The sequence below is a fragment of the Callorhinus ursinus genome, unplaced genomic scaffold (assembly GCF_003265705.2).
Source record: "Callorhinus ursinus isolate GAN/ISIS: 27379988/994484 unplaced genomic scaffold, GSC_fseal_2.0 scaffold4, whole genome shotgun sequence".
NCBI classification, from domain to species: Eukaryota; Metazoa; Chordata; class Mammalia; order Carnivora; family Otariidae; genus Callorhinus; species Callorhinus ursinus.
Window position 1 is genome coordinate 2,347,999 of NW_027397066.1, and position 27,867 is coordinate 2,375,865.

The 27,867-nt window shown below is 59.6% G+C and overlaps 1 protein-coding gene across 6 annotated transcripts in view; it reads left to right on the forward strand.

Annotated features, from left to right (window-relative positions):
• The window catches only part of RGS12 (regulator of G protein signaling 12), a 109,123-nt gene that overhangs the window by 78,953 nt on the left and 2,303 nt on the right, over nt 1–27,867 (forward strand). For 2 of the 6 annotated variants that reach the window (XM_025887528.2, XM_025887529.2), the window contains exons 5-17: nt 7,540–7,709; nt 8,205–8,297; nt 9,035–9,178; nt 9,681–9,860; nt 10,071–10,224; nt 11,973–12,049; nt 14,071–14,265; nt 14,606–14,679; nt 15,164–15,290; nt 17,261–17,357; nt 18,957–19,036; nt 19,407–19,560; nt 20,921–21,382. In XM_025887528.2, the coding sequence (XP_025743313.1) occupies nt 7,540–7,709; nt 8,205–8,297; nt 9,035–9,178; nt 9,681–9,860; nt 10,071–10,224; nt 11,973–12,049; nt 14,071–14,265; nt 14,606–14,679; nt 15,164–15,290; nt 17,261–17,357; nt 18,957–19,036; nt 19,407–19,560; nt 20,921–21,382 (2,007 nt within the window). Of the gene's footprint in view, nt 1–7,539; nt 7,710–7,751; nt 8,086–8,204; nt 8,298–9,034; nt 9,179–9,680; nt 9,861–10,070; nt 10,225–11,972; nt 12,050–14,070; nt 14,266–14,605; nt 14,680–15,163; nt 15,291–17,260; nt 17,358–18,956; nt 19,037–19,406; nt 19,561–20,920; nt 21,486–27,867 lie in introns of those variants that run through there. The other 4 variants (XR_012377825.1, XM_073891358.1, XM_025887530.2 and 1 more) reach the window with 4 other exon arrangements.

Here is a 27,867-nt window from a genome sequence, read left to right on the forward strand (position 1 = left end):
GTAGAGAGTTCAGGTGTATTCTGGGCTTGAGCAAATGAGCAGATACAATCCAGGGCAATGGGAGCCCAGCTCCCCACAGTTGGGGAGGGGGTTATAGGAAAGGAGAATGTGCTCGGGGTTGGGTTGGAGTTGGAGGTGTCAGTATGAACTCATGGTTCTAGTAGATGTACAGATAAATGTGGAGATGCTCGTGTGGCTGTGTGCACGCATGTGAATCTATTTCCTAGCTCTGTCCGCTGGAAAGTTCTGGAAGCAGTGAGACCGGCCAGTGGCAGCAAGCACCCCTCGTGTGCAGATCTTGGTGCCCAAATACCACGCTTCAGTAAAAGGAACCAGCTGTCCCTGACACCACACCTTACTTGCTGGTCTGGAGCAATGAAAGGGCACTTGAAAATCAGGAGACACTCAGTGCACGTGCAGGCTCACCGGAAGGACACAGGGGCCAGCGCCACGGGAGGCAGAGCATACAAGAAAGGGAGAAGAAAAAACCCAGACATTTATGGATTATAAGCCACTGAATAAAATAAAACCCCACCGAGTGCCTGCTCATCTAGATGAATGGATTTGTAAAAAATGGGGAAGAAAGGAAAGCTCTTCCTTACAGTGGACTTCTGACCGGGAGTGGAGGAGGGTGGTGGCCACGTGCCGGATGGGGGACCAGAGTCACCCGTTGCCCCTCCCAGGAGACAGCAGCCCTGTGGTGGAGGAAGCAGATGCCCCACCCAAACATCACCAGGGTTGCAATAAACTGACATCCTGTGCTTCCTAATGAGAGGTGTCCAGAAGGACATACGTCACTGCCTGAGGATTCCTGCCAAATCACGAGGAAACATCAGACAGCCCACACTGAGGGGCAGTCTGCAAAGTAATGGCCAGGGTGGAGGTCTGGAAACACAAAGGCTGGGAGTTTTCAGAGAGACATGACAGCTATGTGAGCTGAATTTGATCCTGGGCTGAGCTGGGGAAATAGCTAGAAAGGACATTGTTGATGACATTGGAATACGGACTGTGGTGCTTTTCCCAAGTTTGGTCATTGTGCTGCGTTTGTGGAGGAGAGTGTCCTCGTTCTTCGGAAATGCACACTGAAGGACTTAGGGGCAAAGAGGGGCATCGTGTGCAGCTAAATCTCCAACAGCTTGGAACGTGCGTGTGCGCGTCTGCGTGCGCGTGTGTGCGTGTGCGTGCGAGTGTGTGTCTAGAGAAGGATGGGAGGGAGGGGGAGAGACAGGATGATCTAGCAAATAGGGCAGAGTGTAGGTAGCTGTCTGGTGAATCTGGGTAGAGGGTGTGTGGGAGTTCCTTTTACTATTCTTGTCACCTTTCTTCAAGTTTGAGAGTATATGCAAATAAAAAGTTGCCCCCAGAAGACGGCACTTAGAGCCCTCAGAAAGGGGCAGTTTTAGTGCAGGTGAGGGTTTGCATGCACCTGCTGGTTCAGCCCCCTGTGCCTCCCCATCTAACTCAGCTGCCCTGAGGGCTCCGCCTTTCGGAGCCACACCAGCCGTGGCTCCAGTGACATGGGCCTCTTCCCCTGCTCTGGCCTCGTGCACGGGGCGGGGTGGGGGGGCCTGGAGACCCTGTGGCCAGGAAGAAGCAGAGCCCACTCCTACACACTGCTGCCGCCCCGCGAGTGGTTGTGGGGTGTCTTCGTGTGCTTCAGAAATGTGAGGCCAGAAAGGACGTTGATGGGGAAGCAGGACCAGCAGGGGCCACGCTTCATCTCTCCGTCCTCCTGGAATTGTCAGGAGCCACCGAACACCTGTGCAGGAGAACCGCCGGAGAACCGGGTCCCCGTGGGGGCTGCAGACCTCAGCCAGAGCCGGTCCCGCCCCCTGCAGGTTTTGAAAAGAAAGCTTCCATGCTTCTGCTAAAAATGCGCTGCTTTATGACCCAACTCAATACTTGTTCCTGACACCCTGCAGTTTTGGGTGAACTCTCCGTTCTCATTTTGAAAAGACAGGCCTTTGTGTTTATGGGATTTAGAAAAGTTTTCAGCTACATCAGGAAATCCAAGTTTAAAAGCCTCAGAATTGTCGTAAAAAGCTACGGGGATTTATTTTTTTTCCTTTCCCACTGGCAGTTTCACAGAAAGCGCACTGCCGTGGGCTGGCAGCCTGTGGCAAAGCTCTGAAGGAGGCTTCCCCTTGGGCGCTCGTGCCTCCAGCGCGCAGCTTCTCTAGCTGAGCTCTGCCCGACTAAATAATTCAAGTTCCGTGAGCAGCAGTGGCTAAAGGTCTCACCGTGAATTATGCATGAAGCCCCTGTGATGCTCTGTGTTGAATAGACTATTGGTTTCCTCTGCGTGAGCCCGAAGGGGGAGCGTCGCCTCTGTCGGCCTGGCCTGTGGACCCAGGTCGCCGGGGAGTGTGCTAACTGGCCTCCTTGGGGAGCGTGAGCTGGGAACAATGTCTCTGTGTGTGGCCCAAGCCTTTGCCTGGGGCCCTGGGGGCTGTGCCGGCTGACCCTGGTATGGATTCAGAGGGGTGGTTTGCGGTGAATGGTTGGAAGTATTTGGTTAAGTGGCATCACAGTGGCTCTTATCAGCTTTACCCAGGTAAAGTCCCTCGTGGTCTGTGCGCCTTGTCGTGCTTGTCGGGGGCTGGCTGACCTGAGCAGGCTGCAGGTATGTTTGCTCAGGGGGCTCAGGCGGCTGGGGGCAAGTAGCCCAGGATCCTGACCTCGAGTTGTGATTTCCATGTTTAAGGGGTTTGAGATGATGGTTTGGACGGGATGTTCCAGTGAGGTAATGGGCTAAAGCTTTGTGGTGCGGAATTAGCTATAAAATTGTAATCCCAGGCATTGTCGACATCATTTTTAACACGTAATGTGCATGTTTATCCAGCCAGTATAAAGGTGGTGGCTTTTCTAGTTTTCAAGCAAATCCGAAACGGACTTTAAAAACTTTCTCGCCGGGAAAGCGTTTCTTTGACTCAAGCTGGCCAATTGAAAGAGAAAAGAAGCAAAAGAAACCAAGTGCAGGGGCTGTTCTCTAGCATGATGCTCTCACTCGGGGCGGTGGGCATCCTCGGCAGAACTGCTGTTTTCTCCTTGCTCAGAGCAGGCAAGAGGCTCAGGCAGTGGGGTGGATGCACTGGCCCTTCTCGTTTCCTTCTCCTGTCTGGCCCTGGCCCTCAGGATCAGTTCTTTCTCAAATGTGCACTATTGTCTCTGCTGGAGAACAATTCCAGAGCGAGTCTGAAGGTGGAATTAGGAAATTCAGACTTCGACGGTGGGTATCAAGAGCGAGGTGCCGGCCCCTGAGTGGTACGGACACGTGGCAGGTGCTGGGATTTGAAGCCCACTTGAGCAGCACCCGCTCCCCCCCCCCGCCCCCCGCCCAGGGCCCTGGCACCCACCACGTGCCTTCGGTCAAAGTTGCTAGGAGACCTTCTGGTTAGGAGAGCTCGGGATTGACGTGCTTTGTGCAGCCAGCAATTGTCTGTGATTTCCCCACTTTGAAGACTGTGCATGTTCCTTGAAATCCGGCTGTCGGGAGGGAAATGGCCGAGTCCGCGGCCTCAGACAGTGTGTGGCCTGCCCCGCGGGGGTCGGGGAGCAGCTCCTTCAGGGCCCTTGTCTCCCATGTTCCCCCTCTGAGCTCCACTGGCGCTGGACTTGAGGCCCAGCGGGCGTTCTGATGGTTTCAATGAGAAACAAAACAGAAGGGAACAAAAGGAGACCGTGGGAAGGAGCCTCAGCTTTTCCTCCCGCGGTGCAGGGAGCCTGGCGGCAGGATGACTCCCCCCGACTCTGCGGGGCCCCGGGAGAGCCAGCCCCTGGGGCCTGTGCGCCTTCAGGAGGAGTGGGTTTGCGGCCACGGGGACTCTCCCCTTCATCTCCTGCGCCTGTGTCTGCACGGGTCGGCGTGCGTCTCGGCCTGCCTCCCGCCGGACTGTCAACACTGGGGACCCCAAGGTCTGGGGGCGGCACGGCGTGCAGGGTGGGGGGGCATCAGGAATGTCCTAACTCAATTTTAAAGTGCCTTTCTCCTGGACTTTTAAAGTGTCAGTTGTTGATCTGTGAGTCTTAAAAAAAAATTAGTATTTGCCACGTTTCATAAAAATGAGCTCAGTCAACAGATGGGTCACTTTTCACTTCCAAGTTCTGTTGTGCCGCGTCCTCCCTCATCCACTCACACGCTCGCACCGCGGCCCACAGCACCTGCCCAGGGTGGGGTGCCAGGTGCCCCTCCTCGCTGCTGCCCCGTGTGCCCTGGGAGTGAGGGTGGTAGGTGTTCCAAATCACTCTGCCGGCTGCTCATTTGGAATCCAGACGCCAGGACACCAGAAAGCGCCACCACCCTTGATGGGGTCCAGCTGCTGTGTCTGCAGTTTGCAGCCGGTCTTCCTGTGTGCCCGCCTGCCCTCACAGCCCCAACCGCCTGCACCCTCCTGTGGGCAGAGCTCGGGCTGCCCTGTCACTCAGCCAGGCCGATGGACCCGTGAGGGAGTGTCTTCTTGACCTTCCCTTACTCTTCCCTGCCCCCCAGGGTCCAGTCTGTGCTCCTTGGCCCACCATTTCCCCCTAAGCCCAGACACACTGGCTCTGAGCCATGCCTCTTCTGCCCCAGGGCCTTTGCACATCTGGCCCCTCATCTTTCCCAGTTCCTCTGAGGCCAGTTACCTTCTGTTCAGTTCTCAGTTCAGCCTTTATTGTCTCAAGGAAAAAAGGGCTGGAGGAAGAATGCTTTGGGGCTCATACTTAACAGTGTGTTTTGAAAATTATCTCAAGCCCCCACTCAGTGAGCGGCCACACCGTTCTTCCAGTTGTCTTTGGTTTCCGGATCTTCTTCTTAGTGATGTACAGCTGCTCCTAAATACAAAGAAAGTGAGTCCTCCGTCTGTGTGATGGATTGTATTTCCCCATGCTTTGTCTTTTTTGCTTATGGTGTTTTTTTTAAACTTTTATTTCATTTTTTATTTTTCACCGAGGTACAGTTGACAGGTGATGTTATGTGGGCCGCAGGTGTACGACACGGTGGCTCGGTGTCGCGTATTCACCACACACACACACACGTGCACGTGCGGTTTTCTTCTTGGGAACTTTCCCGACCTGCTCTCTTCCCTGGCTCGCCCTGCCACACTGTGCTGTGCTCACCACGTCCCAGGGCTTGTTTGTCTTGTGACTGGAAGCACGTACCTTTGACCCCCGCACCCCTCCCTGCCTGCCCCGCCAGCCCTGCCCTCCCAGTTCGGTGTCGTCTGTTTATCTGTCTCGTCCCTCACGGCTCTGGGCTTGCGTCTTCCCTTCCAGAGTTTCTCTAATCTGATGCTCTTACATTGAAACCCTCAGTCCGGGTGAGATTTATTTCAGCGTGCCCCAAGGGACCCGACTTGATCATCTCTCAGGTGGTTTTCCAGTTGTCCCCACACCAAGTGGCCTTCTGTCCCAGCCACGTGTCCATGCTGCCCCCCTGCCCAGTGGGGACATGGCTGTGGTGTGGCGCCAGGTGGGGTTGGCCCTGCCTCCTGGCTCTGGTTTGGTTTGTTTTCCCAGCATTTCACGTTTAGTTTTCCACGTGAACTTTTACACCCCGCTCATCTGGTTCTAATAAAACATCTATTGGGAAATCTGTTGGGATTACATGTTCATTTGGGGAGAATTAACATCTGTGGGGCTCTGCCCCTCATTGCCACGGTTACTGGACACAAATCAGAGAGAGCGAGGGTGTGTGTGAGTGTGAAGCGGATCGCTCTTGCTCGGCGGCTTCTGCACGTGGGGATCGTGTAGCAAGGAGATTCTAGGTGGTCCGTCCACGTGATGGTGGAGTTGCTGGGTTCTCAGAGGGCCGTGCTCACGCCCCTCACGCCCCTCGCGGCTGGTCGTGCTGTGCTCAGTGTTTAGCAGCGGGGGGTCTGTGCCATGTGGTGAGCTTGGCGTCTTGCCAACGAGCTCTGGGCTGGGGCCTTCCCCTGCAGTCCTCGGCGAGTAGTGGTGGCAGATTCTACCACAAGGCTTTCATCTCAGAAGTGACATGTACCGCACGGTGGATTCTACTGAGCTACAAAGAAAATTAAAATTGTCCTTCTCTCATCTTGTTTCATCTTCTGAATCTTATTTAAACTTTCTTCTATAGCAGTATAATATTAGATTACTTTTTGACTTTCTATTTTTCTTTTCTTTTCCAGTCTAAATGCTTTTTCAGCTTTGAATGATTCCTGCCCAAGTGGCTTCTAGTTACCACATGGGTTCCCTTTGACCAAAATCTGGGTTCTGCTTTCTTGGCCCTCTGTTCTCTGGGTTAGCAGGGCTGTGCCGTGGCCTGGTTGGGGGCGTGGTGGCCACAGGCCAGGCCTCTGTCCACTGCTCTCTCTGCACAACCATGGGTGGGCGTCAGCCTAAAGGGTAGCAGGGCCTCACGCTGCCTCGCTGGTCCTCATTTCTGCCACTGCTGGCCCCTCCTCACTAAGAAGATGCATTTCCAGTTGGCCTAGAGCTCAAGCTAACCAACTAGTCCCCTGGGCTCCTTCCCACCACCAGCCCTGATGGCCGCCTGTGTGCGGCGGCGGACAGGAGCCCAGGATGTAGCAAACGAGCCCTGTTTCATTAGTTAGCTTTGCTCCTCCAAGCCTCACACCCACATGGGTTAGGGATTTTTCTGTCCTGTGTCCTCTGTGGCCGGTGGGCCGTGGCTCGGTCCTCAGTCTCCTTGGTGTTAGGGCCCGCAGAGGGAACAGCCCTGTGGGACGTGCTGTTCGTATAGAATGAGACGTGTCCACGGCAGAATGTTTGTCCGGTCCTGCTCCCGGCCGGCCTGGGTCCTTCCCTTGGGTTTCGCCGACCAGGCCTGCCCATGTGGGGACCAGGAGCCCCAGCATGCTGCTCACACGAAGTGGGAGACGGTGACACGGGGCTCCCCGAGCACCTCCCCTTCCCTTTGTGAAGGGAGTGGATTATTCGGGAGCTTGCCTAAAAGACAAAGAAACTCATGCTATTTGGGGCTATTTTGTAGATGCTTGGGAGCCAGCCTTCTGTGGCATGTGTCATGTTTTCTGCTCTGGGGTGGCCTCTAATGAGTTGTCACAACACGTGTGGTTAAATAGGACATTTGGACGTTATGCCACAACAGGGCACACGTGTGACTGCGTGCTTTCACATGGCAGACGTTCCCTCCAGACGCAGAGCGCCGCCCCAGGTCCTGGACACCCCGTCTGTGCCCCTTTCCCTCTGCTCACCCCACGGAGACCCGGTGCCTCCCGAGCCTCACGCGTGGGATCACCTGGGAGCCCCGTTGTGTGCGCAGCGTGTGCTCAGCCACGGACTTGGGGCGTGTGGTTGCGGTCGCTGCTCTCCCTGCTCCGTGTGCGTGCATGTGTGGCTGTGTGAGGACTGGGGTTGGTTGTGTTCCACGCCACGTTCCCTGTCCCTAGAACAGCGCCGGGCGTGTTGCAGGCGCTCGGTGTGGACCGTTGGCTGAGTGCATGTTTTAGGGAAGGCACGTCGGGGAGAGCCCCCGCCGCCCCCCAAGAAGGCTGGCCAGGCCCTGCTGGGCAGGTGAGGAGGACACCCGTGCAGGTGAGGTGTGTGCTGGTCCCGCAGAGCTGACTGGCGCTGACCTGAAGGACTGCGTGAGCCACCACAGTCTGAGCAGCAATGCCAGCCTCCCGAGCGTGCAGAGCTGCCGGCGCCTGCGAGAGAGGAGAGCCGCCAGCTGGGCCGTGTCGTTTGAGCGCCTCCTGCAGGACCCTCTCGGGGTTCGGTACTTCTCTGTGAGTGAGGGGGCGTGGCCGGGCTGGGGGTGGGGGCGTGTGCACCCTCTGCGGGGGCTCCTCAAGCAGGACCCCGGGGCTCCGACCCCGAGGACGGAGGTGGCGCTGTCACCGTGGCGCCCTCCCGAGGGGGTCCCCCCTGCCCACCTGCTTGGCACACTCGAGGCCAAGGGGCTTGGGGGGCGTCTGCCAGGCCTAGCCTTGGCTCTGCGTCAGGGGTCTCCCCGCAGCAAGGGGCAAGGGAGCTTCTGATAAACGCTGGGAGGCCGGCTACATGTGGCGCGTCCGGCTAGGGGGAAGGGGCGCCATGCCCTTGGGAGCCCACAGCGGTCCTTAAAGTGCATGTGGCTTTGCAGTCTGTCGTGTGTGGCCCCAGGTGAGTTAGGGAGACGGGCTTATAAGCCCCTGGCATCCACGAGGTGAACACAGGGAAGAAGTGGGAATGCAGCAGCAGCTTGGTCATGTGTAAGCATTCATTGATGGTGTTTTTGTTAGGATTTCCTAAGGAAGGAATTCAGTGAAGAGAACATTTTATTCTGGCAGGCCTGTGAATACTTTAACCATGTACCTGCACACGATAAAAAAGAGGTAAGTGTGTTCATGCCTGGAACGTGGGATGGTCTCACTACGGGCTAGCGTCTAGTGCAGCTTGAGGTCGACATAAAAATGTCCTCATATGATTTCTAAACGCTTCTTTTTCAGGATAAGTTTCTGAATATATGTGGTATTTAATGTTGCCTGAACATGGTGTGTATAAACGCCCTTGGCGTTTATCAGCACATGTGCTGCCACTCAGTGTGTTGAAAGGGGGACTGAGATCCCCAGACAGAAGAGCCCCTCACAATGTCCATTTGTACGGCCTCACTGCACGCGCCACCCGCGCCAGCCGCTAAGACCCCCGCTGCCGGTCCCGGTCCATGCTGCAGCTCACTCGAGGCCATCTGTGGTCCTCCAGCCGCCACACATGAGGCCTATTATCTGCTTGCCACGCTCGGTGCTGCACGGACTGAGCTCCCCCTTTGCTGGGGCTGAGTGCGTGAGGCGCTGAACACGGGACGGCGCCCCCTGGACGCAGCACCTGAGTCTCGAACAGTTTCATAGCCCACTGAGAAAATCCAGGGAGGAGCCTATTTGGTGAAAACTTTTGTACTGGCTTGGACTTTTATTTATTCAATCAAGAAATATTTATTGGGCCCTAAGAAAACGCATCTCCAGTGCCTGGCCCCGTGTCTGGCTCTGGAATACGGAGTGACACCAGCAGCACCCGTGCACGGGGGGGGGGGGGGCTGTGTCTCTTGCGCCCCGCTCACACACGTGTCCTTCAGCTTTCCTACAGGGCCCGCGAGATCTTCAGCAAGTTCCTGTGCAGCAAAGCCACCACTCCCGTCAACATCGACAGCCAGGCCCAGCTGGCTGATGACATTCTCAGTGCTCCGCACCCCGACATGTTCAAGGAGCAGCAGCTCCAGGTGACTGTGCCTCAGTTTCCCACAGGGACTCCTCGCCAGGGTTCTCTCCTTGTGGGAGAGTGTGCTCGCGAGCCAGCCACCAGACAGAGAGGAGGGGTGCCGACGGGTGTGGTGTGGCCAGAAGGAGCCCCGTGTCACCCACCCGGCTCTCGGGGAGCAGGCTGCAGTGGCCTCTCCTTTGTGTGATGTCACAGATGCGTGGATGTCACATGCACGTAGGTGCGGAGTTGTTCAATTCTAGGACGTCACTGTGATTAAAAGGGTACGTGGGACCTAATATGTTTTAGAGCCCAGGTCCCACTGGCCCCTCGGAGATGACTTCTGTTGCTAAATCACACGAATAATGTGGGGAAATGGAGGGAAGTATTTCCAAGGCGGTTCTCGCTTCCTTCAAATCTCTGGTTACTCTGGGTCTCATTCTTACTTAACAAAATAGAGCTTCTCTGGGACTGCACGTTCCTAGCTGCTTCCGGAGCTAAACCGTGTGGCATGTGCTCTGTAGATCTTCAACCTGATGAAGTTCGACAGCTACACCCGCTTTCTCAAGTCCCAGCTGTACCAGGAGTGCATCCTGGCCGAGGTGGAAGGCCGCTCGCTCCCCGATGCGCTGCAGGTCCCCAGCAGCCCAGCCTCCAAGCACAGCGTCAGCTCGGAGCACTCCAGTGTGTCCACGCCAAAAAAGGTACCTGCGCTCCGGCCGCATCGTCTCAGTGAGGGGAGCCGCCCTGTGAGGAGGGAGAGCAGAGGCCGCTGGGATGCAGCGCTCCCCCCCCAGGACCACACAGCCTCCCCGGGACGCCCTGTGCCTGTGGCTGGGGGTGGGGGTTCCGCCGCCCTCACGCTTTGGGTAACGTTGAGATCATGTTATGTTAACGTCTCCATTGGACGGCAGCTGAGCGGGAAATCGAAGTCAGGAAGGTCCCTGAATGAGGAGCTGGGCGATGAGGAGAGCGAGAAGAAGAGGAAAGGAGCCTTCTTCTCTTGGTCAAGGACCAGGAGCACCGGGCGGTCCCAGAGGAAGAAGGAGCACGGTGACCCCACAAACGGTTTGTGGGGTGCAGATGGGTGGCCGGGAGGTGGCCCGTTTGGGCGCAGGCGGGGTGGTGGGGCCGGGCCGGGAGGGCGCATCTCGGGTGCGGGGAGCGCGGCGCTGTGTCCCGGGCGTGGCCCTTTGGGGCGGGCCAGCCAGAGCGCACCAGGGCGGCTTGAGCGCCTTTTGAGAAGGGGGGTGAGGGTGCATGCCAACCCCTCCCCTGCAGGTCAGGGCGCCCTGCGGGGGTGGGCCTCGCGTCCCGTCCTCTCCTGGCCTCTTGTAGGAAACTGGGAGGAGAGGGGCGCCTGGGGGGCTCAGTCGTTAAGCGTCTGCCTTCGGCTCAGGTCGTGATCCCACAGTCCTGGGATCGAGCCCCGCATCGGGCTCCCTGCTCCGCGGGAAGCCTGCTTCTCCCTCTCCCGCTCCCCCCTGCTTGTGTTCCCTCTCTCGCTGTGTCTCTGTCTGTCAAGTAAATAAATAAAATCTTAAAAAAAAAAAAAAGAAAGAAAAGAAACTGGGAGGAGAAGAAAAATACAAGTGTCCTACCTGTGTACCCGGACTGCCTCTCGGTTTCCCCGGTACGCTTTCTTCCAGGTGTGCGTAGGGCTACACGAGCCTTTGTAATTTCTTATTATTGTAAATCTGAAAGGTCACCTGTTCTAGATATTTTCTTCCTTGGTTTCTTTCTTGTGCGTAGCTCAGAAGATGGTGTGGGAGGGACAGGCTCATCCTGGGAGGTGGGTCCTAGGGAATGAGAGCACTTTCTGGATAAGGCAGAGAGAAACAGCTGCTGACACCAGGCATGAAAAAGCACGAGGTGGAAAGGCCTCGGAAGGATTTTCTCCTTGAGGGATTCTCAAGGAAGGAATTGTTTTCCAGGAAATAACCCACAGACTCCAGGCCTGTGGTCCCCAAGTTTGGGGCTTTATGGAGAGGGCACAGACAGGGAGCACCTGCGGGTGAGAGGCAGTGGCCACTCCTGGGACAGGGCCGATGCTGTGCCAGGCGGTCTGCATAGCGTTCATCTTATCCCCTCCTCAGAGCAGCCCGCCAACTCTGTCTTCTTGTACCCATTTTACAGATGGCCGTGCTCCTGGGTCGTGATGTGGGTGGTTAATGCAAGTGTTCTTTCTAAAGGCCGGGCAGACAGACTTGCAGAATTCAACCAGTGAGAGACCGCTGTGGGGGTGGGACGAGTTGTTAGATGGGGGCAGGGACTCCTGAGCACCTGGGAGACAGGACAGTGGGCCAGTGGCTCAGAAGGTCAGTGGGACCCGGCGCTGCTGTCTCCTTACTTCCGGGCCTGCAGCTGCCGGCTGTGGCTCAGCGGCATGACTGGGGAGCAGGTCCCGTGTTCTCAAAGGACCTCTCTGGGTCAGTTTTCATGCTCTTTAGCCAAAGATAGCAGTGAGTTCAGGTGGCGGTGGTGAAGGGCATGGTTGTCGGCTCACTTGAGGACTTTGTAGGAAGATGCGAGTTGAGCCGTGGGCAGAGGTGCGGTAACCAGCTGGGATGTTTTCATCTGGGCCCAGAAGCCGGTCCAGAGTCCGGCTATGGCCAAGGGCAGAGCAGAGCGCGCCATCTAGCTATGCCCAGGGGGTGCGCCTGACTGTCCGCGAGGGGAGGCCGTGCCTAGGAAAGGCTTCTCCACGTCCTTTGTCTGCTCAGCCTGAAGGGTGGGGTTGGGAGACGCGACAGTAAGTGGGGAAAAGTAGAGCTGGTGCTGTTTGGTTTTCTGAGTCACTGTGTTTCCCCATCAAGAGCCCCTGCACGCCAATGGAGGCCTGGGCCGCCGTGAGTCACAGGGCTCCGTGTCCTCCACGGGGAGCTTGGACCTGGTAAGTCACCACCTCCCCATCCCCATCAGTCATGCAGAGCCCACGCTCACAAAGCCCCACAAATGCGTGCGTTGAATGCGGGGAGCGGGGCTTGGGCCGGGGCCCTTGCCAGCCTAGCGCTCCTGGCCGCGTGGGCACCCGTTTGGCAGATGGGGGAGGACTGCTCCTTGAGTACTAAAGCTATTTCTGGATTTACTCTGGATGTCTTTTTGCTCTCATTCATTTGCCATGTTTTGAACTCCCACTAAGAGCAAACAGAAGGCTCTGAAGCCAGGTGCTCTGTGTTTGTCTCACAGTTGGAATATCCTACTAACGCAAACCTTCCTGTGTTTTGTGCTTCTGCCAGTGGGGGCCTGGCTGCGGCGGGGGGCTCCACCTCCCCTTGCACCCTACCCACGCGGCCCCAGTCTCCAGTTAGGGGCCTGCTGGCTGTTGTCTGTGGTCTGATACCAGGTTTGGAAACCCTAATTGTTGCCAACATCCTAGTCACTTGTCATTGTTAAGCGACAATGTAGCATATTATTCCTTCTTCAGTTACACTGTGTATCAGTTAAAGCTGGAGGGGTTTAACCACGCGTCAGTTCGGTGTGGCTGCCCGCCAAACCACCCCAAAACTCTGGCTTAAAACAAAGACCCTTTATTCCTGCATCTGCATCCGTGGGAAGGGAATAGTTGGGCCTGTTTTATCCTCAGCCTACCACCTACAAACTATGTTTTCCGGAATGCAGTTGGGGTGGCAGAGATTTCCAGACTGTCAGGAGGAGATAGTGGTGGGGTAGGTCACACATGGGAAGGACCTGTGCGGGGGGGCCGTCTGCAGCCAGGGGATGCTGTTGTAACTCAGAGACCACAGGAGACATCGCGGAGAGACCCAGAGGTCTGCTGCACACACGGGGCCCCGGATGGCCTCTTGGTCCGCCCCCTGCCCATCAGGAGCCCCCACATCTGAGTGTGGGTCCTGGTGCTGGGACAGAGCACTAAATAGCAATTTCCTGCGCTCCTGGCTTAGTCGATGAATAATGCAGACGCTTCTTCCTGCCCACCTTCCCCCCTCCTCTCCCTGCCCACCTTCCCCCACCCTGCGGGTGCGTCTCACTGCTGAACACTTGGTGAACCTGGGCCGTGTCCTCACCCAGGCAGAGGTGTCGAGCCTCCTCTGGGTGGAAAGGGCACCCGAGGCCCCAGCCTAGCGCTGGCGCTGGCAGAGCGGGCCCTCTGCCAGCAGCTAAAGCAGGATCGCGGCCCCTGGCCTCCCCACACTTAGCATGCTGAGCACTGAGTAATGTAGGGATGGTCAGTAACAAACCAACCCCACCCCTCACTGTTTTCTCCTGACCTGATGGCTGGTGTCTACGTGGGGCGGGGGGGTGGGGGGTTCCTTATCCCCTCGGGTGCATGTTCCTGCCTCTGAGCCCTTGTCTGAGCTGCCCTAGCCCCTCCCTCAGGCCAGGGTGCTGCCCACAGTCTGTGCCTGTCAGAGAGGCCTCCAGTCCTGGGGGCTCTGGCAGGAGGGGCTGCAAAGGCCAGGAGAAGCAGCAGAGAAGCAGCAGAGGGGCCTCCCCGCCTGGGTTGGGCCCCAGGCCCTGCCTGGTGGGTCCCCAGTGCCGCAGACTGAGAGGCAGGAGGAGTGGGTCCCACAGAATGACTCCATCCGCTTCCAGCTCAGGGAGGCCAAGACGAGAACCCTGAAAACAGCTCGGCAGGGCCCATCCTATTCTGAGCACGAAAGCTCCTTAAATACGGCCCTTGGAAATGGTTCCACAGAGATTGGAAGATAAGGCTGGAGGTGCAGACAGACTTCCTCTCTTCTCTCCTGGGTTACTGTAGAAGCCCCAACAACTCTGTCGGCTTCTCGTGCCCAGCCCCCGTGCAGATCTGTCGCGGAGTTTCTGCGTGTACGGAGCTGCGTGTGGCTCAGGGAGATGCACCGTACAGCCTCCCGAGGCCCACGCGAGCCCGCCGGAGCCCTTCCCCCGGCACCCTGCGCACCTGCCTGTAACACTTGTCTCCTGGCTCCCCAGCCGGAGGCCTGCAGGACCTCGGTGCCAGAGCGGGACAAGGCTGCCAAGCCCTGCTGCATCCAGCTCCCTGATGGGACGTCTTGCGTGGTGGTTGTCAAGCCAGGGCTGTCCATCAAAGAGGTCCTGGCTGGACTCTGCGAACGACATGGCATCAACGGGGCTGCCGTCGACCTTTTCCTGGTGGGCGGGGACAAGGTATGGGGCTGCGTGGACCCTTGGGGCCCTGCCATGGGCAGGGGTGGGGGGAAGGGCGGGTCTGTTGGTCTGGTCGGCTAAACCTGCCCAGTCGCCGTAGGCTGGGGCTGGTTGAGGCCCTCAGGCTGATGGCTCTGCCACTGGAGCCTGGCCCCCCTGCCAGGAGCCCTCAGCATGCAAATGTTTGCTTCTCTGCAGCTCGGCCTCCTCTGGGCAGCTGGTTTTGAAGCCGCAATTTGCTCCACCCAGCTGTGCATCCCAGGGCGGTCGGGGGGCGTGTCAGGGGCACGGGCTCACCCCCACTCTGACGTTGGTCTCTGTTCTCTCCTGCGTTGCAAAGCCTCTGGTGCTGCATCAAGACAGTAGCATCTTGGAGTCTCGGGACCTGCGGCTAGAGAAGCGTACTTTGTTTCGGTACGAAAAACGCCCCTGCGGTTTCCTGCGGTCTCCGGGCCACGTGGCTGTCTCTGGGGGTGTCCCTGCGAGCCCTGCATGCTGGGCTGGGAAAGGAAGGCTGGCGCCCCCTTCATGAGCAGGGTGGGGGGTGGCAGCGGCTGCACGCAGCCCCCAGGGACCCACGGAGCCAAGGGGTCACTCTCCATCCTGTGTCGCAGCTGCCATAGGGCTGCACCCAGGGGTGCGCAGGCGGGACAGCAGAGTGCTGGCCATCTGCTGGGGTGGGGGGCACTCTTTGCCGGCTGTGACAGCCCACTGGAAACCTTCGAGAAGCTCCCCCCGCCCCCCCATGGCTTCCTTCTCATGCTGAAAGTGCTCCACAGCCGTAACCTGGTGCTGACCTGGTGACCCCATGGTGCCGCCGCATTGTGGTGCCCTCAAGGAGGAATAGCTAAGTATGTATCCGCAGCAACTCTGTTCATGTGTCTCCTCCTCCAACCAGGCTGGATCTGGTTCCAATTAACCGGTCCGTGGGACTCAAGGCCAAGCCCACCAAGCCCGTCACAGAAGTGCTGCGGCCCGTGGTGGCCAAATATGGCCTGCACCTGAATGAGCTGGTGGCCAGGCTGGTGAGTGACGTGGGGGCCCCACGGCTGTGCTCCCTGTGCGGACAGTCCAGCTCACGGGCTGCTGGCCCCTGAGGCTCCGTGGATGGGGGCGTGTAGAAGCAGAGGCCACGAAGCCCTGGTGGGCGGGCATCCCCGTGAGTGGAAATCCTCGTTGTTTATTGACACCTGATCATTCCCAGCGGGCTCTGGGTGATCGTGGAGATGTGGCTTTGGTCCAGGGAAACCAAAAGGGGAAACACACCACTAAAAACCCCTGGAATACCGGGGGTATTGGTAATACGTCTGCCATTTGCAGACGTGCTTGGCTGGCTGCATGCCAAGGGTACTGATATGTCCTGCATGTGAGCGGCTGCTAGACTTCTGCTGGCGGCCTCTGGGGAAGGGGGGGGCGCTCTCCCTGACACCTCCCAAGTCCTGTCTGCACCGCTAGATTCAAAACTCTGTCATTTCCAAGCAGGATCCCTGGGGTAGGTGAGTGGGTGAGAGCGGACCACACTTTGGGGCAAAGACACCAGCTTGAGCCGGAGCGGAGTCCCCTGTCCCTGTGAGCAGAGGGTGTTTGTGGGCGATGTCCTGGGTCAGGGAGCCCGCGTACCCGAGACCTGGTCTCTGCTGAAAGCACCATGTGTTCCAAGCACACTATCCTCCTTTGCTGTGAAATCTGGTGATCAATGACACAGTGTTCGCCTTGTGTTCCTTCTTCAGAAAAATAAACTTTATCAGAGCTATGATTTCAAGTACTTTTAGGATTTTTTTTTTTTTTTGAGAGAACACATGTGAGTGGGGAGGGAGGCGTGAGGAAGAGAGAGATTCTCCAGCAGACTCCCTGTTGAGCAGGGAGCCCCAGGCAGGGCCCCATCCCTGACTTGAGATCGCGACCTGAGCCGAAATTAAGAGTCGGACGCTTCGATTAAGCCGCACAGGTGCCCAAAAAGTATTTTTAGGATTTTAATTTTTCTCTGACTTGGGCCCCCATTGTTAAGGAGCCTTGAAATGAGTGAGGGGACCATGTTAAGTTGTTGACAGACATCCTGAGGGTAGCCTGAAGCCCCTTCCCGGCTGCTGGTCGGAGAGGGACGTGGCCTGGGCGCCCTGCTGCTTACTCTGTTGAGATTCTGAGCTAGCACTTCACCCCTCTGGGCCTCAGTCTCCCTATCTGTAAACTGGGGTCAGTCTTGGGAGCATGCCCCTGGGCTTGTTCCTGGGTGAGCTGTGTTCGGGCTGCTGAGACCCTGACTGGGAAGAGCGGGTCCACTGCCGTGGGGCTCTAGCCACGGAGAATTCTTGTGGAGTGGGTTGTGACAGATGCGGCCTCTTCAGTGAATGGCGCCCACCTAGGGCAGGAAGGTGGAGAGCAGGGCAGCCCTGTGAGCTGGCGCTCCGTTTCCGCATGGCCGGTGCCAGGAGCTGGCCGTCGCTCTCCGACGTGGCATCTGGTCACTTTTATTGTTCTCCCGACTGATGGAACTCAGGGAGCCGACCTACGAGTTCAGGGTCCTTTGTCTAGTCGGCAGGGGAGGCGTTCTGCGTTCACCCCTCACCCTCCAGCCGCGTCTGAGGGGCGGGGGGCGGGTTTTTGCACGCGCCTCACCCAGGATAGGAGCAGTGCACAGACTCATGCCAACTTGATGCGATATTTAAGGCATCGGCTCTGTAGACTGAGATGTCTGCAGCATTCACAAACATTCCTTCCCCTGGGTCTCAGATCCCCGCGGGCCGGCCAGGGCTCAGAAGCCATGTTCTCTGTGGCAGGAGTGTGTGGCCAGCCCTGGCGTGGTCCCATGCATGTTGGCTGGGCACCTGTGGGGTGCCCTCTGAGGCAGCTCTCCAAGGGGCTAGGACCTGGGGTCACCTGGCGTGTGACTCCATCATACCTGGAATGGGCTTCCTGTCAGCAGCTGGACCACACACAGCCGTGCCGGACAGTTCCGACCTGGGTGAGTGACTCGATGCACCATCTCTGCCTCTAGAGTGGAGAGAAGGAGCCCCTGGACCTTGGCGCCCCCATATCAAGTCTGGATGGGCAGCGGGTCATCTTGGAGGAGAAAGAGCCCTCCAGAGGGAAAGGTAAGCCAGGCCCCGAGGCTTCCCCTGGTCCCCCTGACCTGCTGGTGTCCCCTTCTCTCTGCCTCCTGAAAGCCCCCAGCCCTGCTGCCCCAGTGGTCTCATTTAGGGTCTTACAGGGCCAGGCAACCCCCCTGCATGACAGAACTCAGCCCTAGCTGGGCATCTGAGGGGTCCAGCCCGGTCCAGGCCTGTCTGTAGGCCAGAGGCAGTGGGACCAGGAGCATGAGGGCCTCGCTCGGGGATCTGCCCGCCTGCTGACAAGTGGGGGGGTGTCCTCTCAGCTGTAAGAAGGGGCGACAGGCCTCCTCGACACCCCCTCCCCATAGGATTGCGCCGAGGTTCCAGCGCTCCCTGTGTCCAGGGCTTTGGCCAGAGAGTGCTCCCTCCTGGGAGGCCTCACGGTGGTCTGCACAAGGGACATAGGCCGAGCAGTAGATAGGCCGTGGACTGGTGCCGTCAGCGACCCCACTTGTTGCTTGTGTGCGGGGAACCGGGAGGTTTACACAGCCCTTCCCCTCATGCTGCCTCTGCCGTGACCGGCCTGCCCTGGGGACACTGGGGTACCCACAGCCGGTGCCCGACCTCGGGGCCAGCAGCCAGTCCCCCACACTTCACTCCCGACGCTCCTCCTCAGAACACCCAGCCCCCTTCTAGGCGGAGGGCAGTAGGAAGCGTGTCTCCTGGAGAGGGCTTTCTGGAACCTCCTACCCAGTACCCAAGCAAGGAGATAACTCTGCAAGGAGCTGCTCGGTGCCGCTTTGGACGGCTTCTTCCCTTTCCTGGGCTTCCACCCAGCGAGGCTGACTCTGCTCCACAGTGTAGCTGGGCTCACTTATCTCTGCCCCCTTGGAGGCCCTCCATGCTCCAGTTCCTGCTCCTCTCCCGCCTTGTTGCCGAGGAGACATCCTCCCGGGCCCACCCTCGGTTCCAGAGAACGCTGTGCTCTCAGTCTGGGGCCTGGTACCTGGCCACAGTGGAGTGAGTGGCCTGAGCAGGGCGTGGGCCTCCCTCAGGGTCTGGGAAGGTCAGACCTTCTGGCCTGTTTGTGCCCAGGGGAGTGTGACGAGGGTGCTGCAGGCAGGAGCCACTGCAGGCTTGTAAAGCTGGGGACAGGCAGGAGCGCGGTTAGTCCTCTAGTTGATTCCGGGCCAGAGGAGTGGTCTTTGTCCCTCTGGTGCTGGCAGAAGCCAGCCTGCCATCGCGACGTGGGGCAACAGCCGTATTTGAAAACATGTCATAAGTGTGAGACTCTTTGGCTTTCTAAAGAATATTCGTACAAGACAGGACCTGAAACGAGCTTTTCATCCGCCACACCTCCACAAGTCCCCGCATCTGCAGGAGGACCCGCCGTGCCTCCTGCACACGTCTTCACATGATGAGCATTTCCTGCCCCCGAAATGGCGGGTGGGAGAGGGTGGTCTTTGTCCCTTCGTCCTGCACCAGGGGTTTGGCCCATATGTGCGTCTTTAATACAGGATGTCTCGTACCTTGGGCTTCTCTACAGCTCTCTCTCAAAAACAATAGAAATATGATTATATTTGAATGTTCAGGTGGATTTGCAATTCGCTGTAATTATAAACCGTGTTTCATTATGTTTAGTATCCACAGAGAAACAGAAAAGTGCACCAGCCAAACAGAATGTAGCTGTAAATTCCAGTTCCAGAAATCACTCGGCTACGGTAATTGCTCTCTGCCCTTGTCCGCACGGGCCCTTCGCTGCTGGCTGGCACAGCTCGGGCCGGGCCCCTCCCGCTCCTCTGTGCGCCTCCTCTTGTGCCCAGGGGCTGTGCGCTCGGGGCCGGCCCCGCACCCTGCTCCCCGTCTGCTGCCTGGCTCCCCCTGACCGTGGGCTGGCTCTTCCCCTGCGTTGGGGGGGTGGTGCCTCACGCTCATGCTCTTGTTCTTGTGACCTTTATCGCTGTGATTGGTTTTTCCGCAAGGCATGTAAAGTCTGTATTTCGGGGGGTGCTTTTTGTCTCTTAACTGCTGGATTGTGTGTTGTCATGTGTCTGACGTGTAAGCGGAACTTTGACTTTCCTTCTAATGCAGGGAGAGGAGAGAACGCTAGGCAAGTCTAATTCTATTAAAATAAAAGGAGAAAATGGAAAAAATGCTAGGGATCCCCGGCTTTCAAAGAGAGAAGAATCTATTGCAAAGATTGGGAAAAAAAAATATCAGAAAATTAATTTGGACGAAGCAGAGGGTATGTGTGCTTTTTACAACTTCCACGTTTTCTAGTGAATGCGATGTTAGTCTTCCAGGGCCGTCATTAGGACTCCTCTGAGCCATTGACATCAGAAGGACGCCATCCCTGTCACACTGAGCTGAGCATGCCCCTCGCCCCGGGTCAGTCTGGGGCTGCTGTGCCGCTCTTCCCAGTTGTCAGACTGAGCATCGGGCCTCTTAGAGGCCACGGAGTGCCCTTGAGGGGGGCAGCAAGTGGTCCCCAAGGGTCTGCCTGTGCCCTCCCCTCCCCAGCTCCTACAAGGGCTCAGTTAGTGTCAGGGGGTCCGTGTCAGGGTCACCAGTTGGGGGGGGTGAGGAGGCAGCAGCCGGGAGGGCCCTGGACTTGCTGACCTTGCCGGCCAGAGGTCCCGAGGCAGGTCTGTGCCTTAGCCTGCTGGCCGGATGCCCTGCCCTCCCTGGGCCTGCAGGGGAGAGGGAGGGTGGCCTCAGAGACCCAAGGAGAGGTGATCTCTTATGGAAACTTCTTTTTCTTCTGAAAGCTTCTAACGGCAGAATCAAAACTAACAGCTGTTACTGGGACCTGAATTGTGATCCAGGGAATGCTGGCTAGGCCGCGGGACCCACAGCTAGCTCCCCGTGAAGGCCAACCCGAGCCCGTTCACCCCCCTCCTTTGGCCATCGCTGGCCACCGAGGAGGCAGGAGTAAGACACAAGCCTGCTCCCGGCCGAGAGCCACTAAGATTTGAGATTTTAAAGTCCTTGTCATTCTTCAAAGTGTGTCATTTAAATGCTAGAGAAAGGTCAGCTTAGATTCCTTCTACTTTGAACAGTGAACTCCAGTTATAGCTGGTGGTCAGCCCAGGTAAGGAGGCAGGAGCTCTGGGGGAGCCAGCGAGCAGGCTGGAGGCAGAGGTGGGGGAGAGAGTGGGGACCCCACCAGCACCACGCTCTTGTCAGGAGGTGGTGACCCCTTTTGGGGGGGCTGTGGGCTCACTCGTGCCTCAGGTGGCCTCCCCTCAGCATCACAAGGGAACCAGGATGTAGGTACAGGGCTTCCAAGGGTACTCAGGAACCCTGGGCTGGAGTATGGGTGATGAACGTGCCTTTCGAAGCGTCCTCACACAGCCGTGTCCAGTCAGGGGTTTTGGTCTATTCAAGTCTGGACTTGAGACAACTGAATTCTCAAGGTAGGGCCTTCCCTGCAGCTCCGGGGGCAGAGAGGGTGCCGGATGGAGGCACCCGGGTGGCCCGAGCCTCTAGTTTCCAGGGCAGTGGGATAGCCCACGACACGAGCTTTCTAGATGGTGAACTTTTTGCAGTGCAGGCCTGGGTGTGGGACTCTCTAAAGCTTGGTCCATGTGGGTTTTTTCCACTAGAGTTTTTTGAGCTCATTTCCAAAGCTCAGAGCAACAGAGCAGACGACCAGCGCGGGTTGCTGAGGAAGGAGGACCTGGTGCTGCCTGAGTTCCTGCGCTTACCGCCCGGCCCCGTGGAGCTGGCCCTGCCCTCGCCCACTGCCGCCAAGAGCTTTGGCAAGAGAAGCTTGACCAGCAACGGCAAGGAGAAGCCTCCCCGGCCCCCAGAGTCCTGGGGGCCCACCCGACCCTGCCGCGAGAGCCCCGCGACCAGCCCCAGCTCGGCCGACAGCCTGCCGTTCAGTGCCCCCCAGACCCCCTCGCCCAACTCCCAGGAAGCCGAGGCTGGGGGCGTCCAGACCATGGAGGGCGAGCACGTGGCCGACCTGACGCTCACGGGGGAGGGGGACATCAGCAGCCCCAACAGCACTTTACTGCCACCCACCCCCACCCTGCAGGACTCGGCCGGACCTCCGAGACCAGGTACCTCCAGGTTTGACCCCCCTGCACACCTTTGACTCTCTGCTCCTCCACTGTCTGCCTGGTGTTATCCACTCCGTTTCCAATAAAAACAGAAACAGCTGTGGTAAGTCCCCCTCTACCTAGAATCCTCGCTCTAACGAGGTTCCAACGTGACCTTTGTTGTCCTGCTCACTGTGGGCCACCTCTGCCTTTTCTGAAAGGAGCGCCTCTGCGTGTGGCCAGCACGGATCATGGCGGGGCCCGGGGTGAGAGTGCCAGGGCCGGGGGGTGCTCTGGGAGGGAGGTGCGTGTGAGCGGTGACCGCGCTGCCCCCCAGCCTCTCCCTCGCTCCCGCGGCCAGGACCGCCTCCCAGCAAGGCCCAGGGAGTTTCCGAAAATGTATGTGCTACTCCTAAAATGTGGATAGCTAGCATTTCTCGTGTTGCGGTCTTAAAACTGGAAAAAAAAAAAAAAAAAGAAAGAAGCATTTGTCTTGAGCAACCGGGAAAGCCCCGTGTGGTTTGGGAGAGGGAGCGTGCTCTCTGACCCCGGTGCTCCGTAGGGAGGGCTGCACACGCCTGCCCGACCCTGGCAGACCGCAGGGGGGTCTGGCCCCGTGTGGGCTGCGCCGTGGCTCCGCTCCCAAGGGGCCAGGGGAAGTCCTTGGGGCTCCCTGGCCCGGAATAGGCCTAGGCGTTCCTCCAGACAGACGCTGGGATTCGTGGGTGTGGAGCTGAGCGGTCTGGGCGCCCGAGAGCGGCAGCTGCCCGGGCGTGAAGCGGGCCTCCCGGCCTTCCAGGAGCAGTTCCGTCCTGCTCCGAACCATGACGTGTGTGCCTGCATCCCCACCCCAGCCCCCCGTTCCCCCATCCCTGGGCTGTGGACGAGGAGCCTTTGCAGTGGACGCTTTGATGGAGCCGCTGGTGGCGGGCTTTTCTCCCCTGTGTGCTCGGTGATGCGCGGACCCTGACGCCACGCGTGTGGTCTGCCGTGGGGGGGTGACGCCGGTGCCTCCTTGGCTCGGCCCGGCCCAGGATGCCGATGGCAGTCCGAGTGTGCCCCAAGACCGGGGGCCCAGGAGGCATTTGTTGTGGTGTGTTCTGTACATATGTCCACATCTGGGCACTCTGGGGACATGTGCCACGTGGGCAGGCTCCCCGGCGCCCTCCCCCGAGACCGCGCACGGACGCCAAACCGGGAGGAGCCGCGGTCTGTCCACGTGTTGCACTCTTGCACGTCTGCGCTGTGGCTGACTTTCTGCTCTCGTTTGTAGACGCCCCCGTGTCCCGAGTCTGTGTTCTTCCAAGAGTAATAAACTCTGGACCTTGTCATCGGACTGGTTTAAAGCTCTCTTCTTTTTCTTTTGAAAATTCCTTTCCACTTTCAATGGGTTTTGCCTTAGTATAGTGGCTTCTAAAGGTACGCCCTCCCCTCAGGAGGTGGCCCTGAGCACCTCGCGCACACCCACAGATGCGCCCGGTGACGGAGGTGGCGCGCGTGGGGGGCGGGGGGCGTTTGCAGGACCCTGGGAGGCCCCTCGGGGCAGCAGCAGGGAGCCGCAGCGCCACACTTAGGCCGCACGGGGGCCTGGCGGATAGGGGCCACCCCTCTCCGAGAGTGCTGATGGCCTCCGTGCTCAGGCCTCCCCCATCTGCGGCTGAGCTCAGCGGCCTGTTCCTCCCAGCCTGGAGCCCCCGGGGCTGGCCGGCCCTGGGTGGGGCTGCGCGCTCCGAGGTGGTACCGGCCGTCTGGCCCACGCGCTTCCCCCACTGTGGGCTGTTTGCCCACAGAACGACCACCAGTGTGGGAAATGCAGCCACGCTGGGCTTGTCCCCCAATCATGTCGCAGCGGCCGTGCACTGTCGGGTGAGGGCAGCTGTGCAGGAACACGGGTCTTCTGCGCACCCTGGCCAGACCGGCCCCACGGCCAGCACGCGTGCCCCAGCCCCCGGGCTCGCTGCTGTGCCGAGACGGAGGGGCTCCGGCCACGGGCCAGGGGGGCGGGCGGGCCCTGAGGCGTCGTGAAGGGTCTGTGACGCACGCGTGTCTCCCTGGACCTGACGAGCCCACCTGCTGGGAAGGGCCTTGGGCTTGAGCTTCCTTCTGTGCCACACACTCGGGCCCAGCTTGGCGAGGGCCGGCAGCCTGGAGGCCTCTGAGTTAGGCTTTTGGTGGGCTCTCCGTGTGGGAGAACCACTGACCCCATAAGCCGTGTGTCAGGCGCCCCCACGTTGCAATGAAGGGGAAGCCACCCCTGAGATTCCTCCATTGAGTGGGGCAAGAGCATCTGTTGCACCCCTGGGGCCGCCAAGGGGCACCGAGCACTGAATTTTATTTCTCAGGGTTTAGGAGGCAGAGCTCACTCACAGTTACTCTCACCAATTCTCGAAATTGCTGTGAAATATTTCTTAGCAACGTGGTGGTCACCGAGGATCAGTTCAGGGTGAAGACGCAGGGCGCTGACGCCCCTGGGCCACGTCCGCGCCATGCAGCTGGTTGGGCGGCTGCCAGCATCGGGCCTCCTGGTGACGGGGTGGGGGTGTCCTCCTGCCCACCCTGGTCTTCAGTCCCCAGTGCCATGCACAAAGAGGCCCGTCAGCACCCTGCATGGCTAGAGGACAGAGGTATTGGGACGGATGTGTGGGCCGAGAAGTGAGTCCAATGCAGAGGGCCCCTGAAAATGAATCCTGTGGTGGCTTTGACACTGATTCCCAGCTGTTTTCTTCATTGTTATCCATTGGGTTTCCAAAGACACCGTGGGCGTTTGTGGGCACCCCCTGGCATTTGCGGTCCTGGGAAGGACCAGCTGCGGAGGTGCGCGTCCTCGGGTCCCAGCAGAGCCAGAGACCAGTTCCGAGTGTGCGCCCTCCACGGCCCACGCCCAGGGTGGTGCTGGCCTCTCGCTGGTGTGCGAGGAGATGCCTGTGTCCACGTCCTCAGAGAGGGCGTAGGAATTATGTCCCACAGGGCACCTGTGTCCCACGCCCACCATGAGGGAGCAAAACATATCTGTGGAGCTGAGTGTTTGGTGAGGGTGTCCAGAGCGGCCCAGGAGCCGCCTTCAGTGCGGGCCGGTGGCCCCAGCAGCCCCGGCCCCAGCCCAACCCAACGCTCGGGTGGCGTCGGACCCAAGGCGGGGCTTTACTCATGAGTAAAGGGTCAGTGGCCAGGAACCCCAGGGTGCAGGCTTGACCACGTGGGATTTGGGAGAGGTCTTTGCAAGGGGACATCTGGAGCCCTTCCGCAAAGGGCTGGGTTTAGAGAAATCTCTCCTCAACTGGCCCTCTGTCCGAGCGATGGACAGGCCAGAGAGGGCCGGGAAGGCCCCCTGCCCCCTCCCCTCACCAGGCGGCAGGCAGGCGTGGGAAGAGCCCAGCTTTCCTCACTGCTGTCTGGCCATGCTGGTATCAGGGGAGTGGGTCAGGGTCCTGGCTGGGCCCCTCCTAGCCCTTCCAGGAGGCGAGGCCCCTGGGGACCCCAGCAGCCAGCGGCCCTTAGCAACTGTGGGGCCCTCGGTGACCACATGGGCACGGCTGCACCCCTCCCAGGAAGGGGTCCCCGTGCAGCCACTCCAGCCCGGGGTCTGGGGGGCTCAGCTACGAGGGATGCTGCTCCCTGGCTGGGGCAGAAGCTGTCCCCACTTGGACACCTCCTTCAGCTGTCAGTGTCCAGGGTCCCCGAAGGCACACCCACTTCCCAGAGTGGGGGCTTTCTGGGACCCACTGCTCACTTCCTAGCAGACACCTGTAGCCCTTGGTCCCTTCACACATAGCCCACCCAGCGGGGGTCGCGGGGGCCGAGTAATGTGGTTTCCGTGGGAACAGGACTGGAGAGTTAACCAGAGGCTACGGCCTTGACCTTGGCAGTGAAGGTAGCCAGACCACATGCCCTTGGTGTGCCTGCAATCCCGGGAGCCCGTCTTGGTCTGGCTGCTCAGTGGTCAGCCCCCCTCGCCCGTCCCATCCCCCAGCCACAGCCTTGGTGTGTCACCCCTGCTCAGCCCCAGATGACGTGGATGCCCTGCCTTACCGCAGCTGTGTCCAGGACAGTACCCACAGGGAGGCCTCTGGGGACAGCCGTGCACGTGTCCCCAGCCCCAGGCGCCACCGCCTAGTCCCTCGTCCCTCCTCACGTCTGCATGCATCCCGTCCGATGTCCCCTCTCTCCAGCAGAGGTCTGGCCCTTCCCTCTGGGTGGCCGAAGGATCCCCACACTGAGCACCGCGAACATCCGGGGCCAGACAGCCCAGTCCTTCCCAGTACAACCCATGGCGTGCACAGGGGTGGCCGGCTTTCTCAGGGACACGTCAGTGCTAGGGGCCTGCTGCCAGTCCTAGGACTGAAAGTTGTCAGGGCGCAGCCCTCGGCCAGGGAACTCGCCAGAACCCCCGTTTCCAGCAGAGCAGGTTCTGGTGCTCTGGCCCTGCTCTGGCTGGAAAGGACCTGAGCAGACCTTGTCCAGCTAGATGCCTGTCTGGAAGCCTCCACAGGCTTCCCGGGGCGGACGGTGCTGGCCCAGCCCTGTCCCCAGACCCCCAGCACTGGCTATGACAAATCCATCCTCCCGGAGGCCGTGCCCGTGCCCCGCTGTCCCTGCCTTGGTCTGCTCTCCCTGGCTCCTGGGTCTGAGTGGAAGCCACAGGCTCCCGTGGTCCTTAGCGTGACCTACCACCCCACCCTCCGCTGTCCCCTGCTGTCCTGGACCCCAGCTACAGTGCCCACCTGGGGCCAGCACTGCTGCGGCTCCTGTCTGCAGCCCGTCCCCAGGGCTACCCTCTCCATATGCCCACACCCGGTCTGGCCCTGAGATGGCCTGGTCCCCAATTCTCCCTCCCCTCACTGCGTGCTGCCATTTGCTGTGGTCCAGGCACCCAGCAGGTGCTCAGTACAGATTTGCTGAAGGAAGAGCTTTAGTCCAGACGTGGTCTAGTGGGCCTGGGGGTCCAAGTGGAGGGCTCCCTTGTGCATTTCATGGGCTAGAACCAGGGCTTCGGTCGGGATTGTCCCTGCTCTTTCCCATGGGGACCCTGTCAGCTTTTGTGGAAGTGGGCAGAACGGGGTACCCAGGGCCAGCAGAGGCCTTGGGAGGGCCTGGAAGGGCCAGGGGCCAAGGGCAGACCCTGGGGTCCCTGTCCCTGGTCCTCTCCCCTCCCTGCCAGCTTTCCAATTCAGCTGTGCCCACCTCTCCCTGTGATGTGGGAGCTTCACAGAGACGTCAGGCGGGCTGGAGAGACACCCAGGATCCGACCTCACAGGTGACGCACAGCGCGGGGGCTGAAGTCCCAGCAGGGCACCTGGAGGCCAGGGAGGGTTCCTCTGGGTCAGGAAGGGCCGTGGGACAGGCAGCGGGGGTTGGATCCTAAAGGAGAGCTTGGAGGTGGCCAAGGGGTCAGGCCATGCCCCTGGCCCTGGCCCTGCCAGGGTCGCCCTGTGCCATGCTGTCCCCAAGAGGAGGGTCCTGGCTCTGCGTCACACTCTCCTGATGAGGAGCCTTGGCAACCTGACAGAGCTGGTACTTAGCACAGAGAATGCTGGTGGACAAAGGAAGGGGTGGCCCAGGGAAGGACGGACCACAGACAGCCGGCAAGGGGCAGCCGGGGCTCCGGATTGCAGTCATGCTCCAGGATGGTCAGGGCGCAGGGTCTGCGGTTTCCCAGGAAGAGGAAGGGTCCCAGAGCCTCCCAAGTGGGCAGGAGACAAAGGTTGTGGCTCCAGCATCAGGTCTGGGTGTGTGAGGGACCCGGGACGGAGGACCTTAATGAGCCTTGCCACGAGTAAACCTCACGCCCAGAGCAGAACCAGCCTCCCTTTGGAAATGGCTGCCCCTGGAGCCCCACCGGCCGGGGAGCGCCCATGAGAGCTCTGGGCCGGGAGCCGCTCTGGGGCGGGCCCTGGCCCAGGGGCTGTGACACACGCCTGTTGCACAGGGCTGGGTCCCGCCACTGAGTCACAGTTCCTGGGGCTGCCACTACTCAGGAGAGCAAGTCTGAGCAGGGCAGGCAGGAAGGGCCCGGACCGCAGCCGCCCCCCCACCCCGTGACGCCCCCGTCCTTGGCCCACGGACCCACCCGATGCCCTGTCCCCGGAAGCTGTCGTTCCTCCCCGTCCCGAGCCCACTGAGCTGCCTGGGGGTTGGGGGGCCCCGTGGCCAAGGCCTGACCGCTCCCTGCAGCTGTGTGTCTTCCCGGGAGTCCGTCTGGGGCTGGACGGGAGAAGGCTGGGCTCCTGAGCCTGGGTGGGGTCGCAGGCCCTTTAACGCTCCAGACACATGCTGGTTGAGGGGGCCAGTCCCTGCCTCTGTGACGCCCCAGGTCCCAGGCAGAGACCAGCCCCGCCCCATCATGTGTGGGCCCCGCAGCCGGGCATTTGGGGCCATGGGGACCCAGTGACAAGCAGGGGATGGGGTGGATCCCAGCCAGCCCTAGCAGAGTGGCTGTTGAAACACCCAAAGGGGTGTCCTGTGGGGACCCTCAGACCTCCGGAGGGCAGCCTCTTTGGGACCTCCCC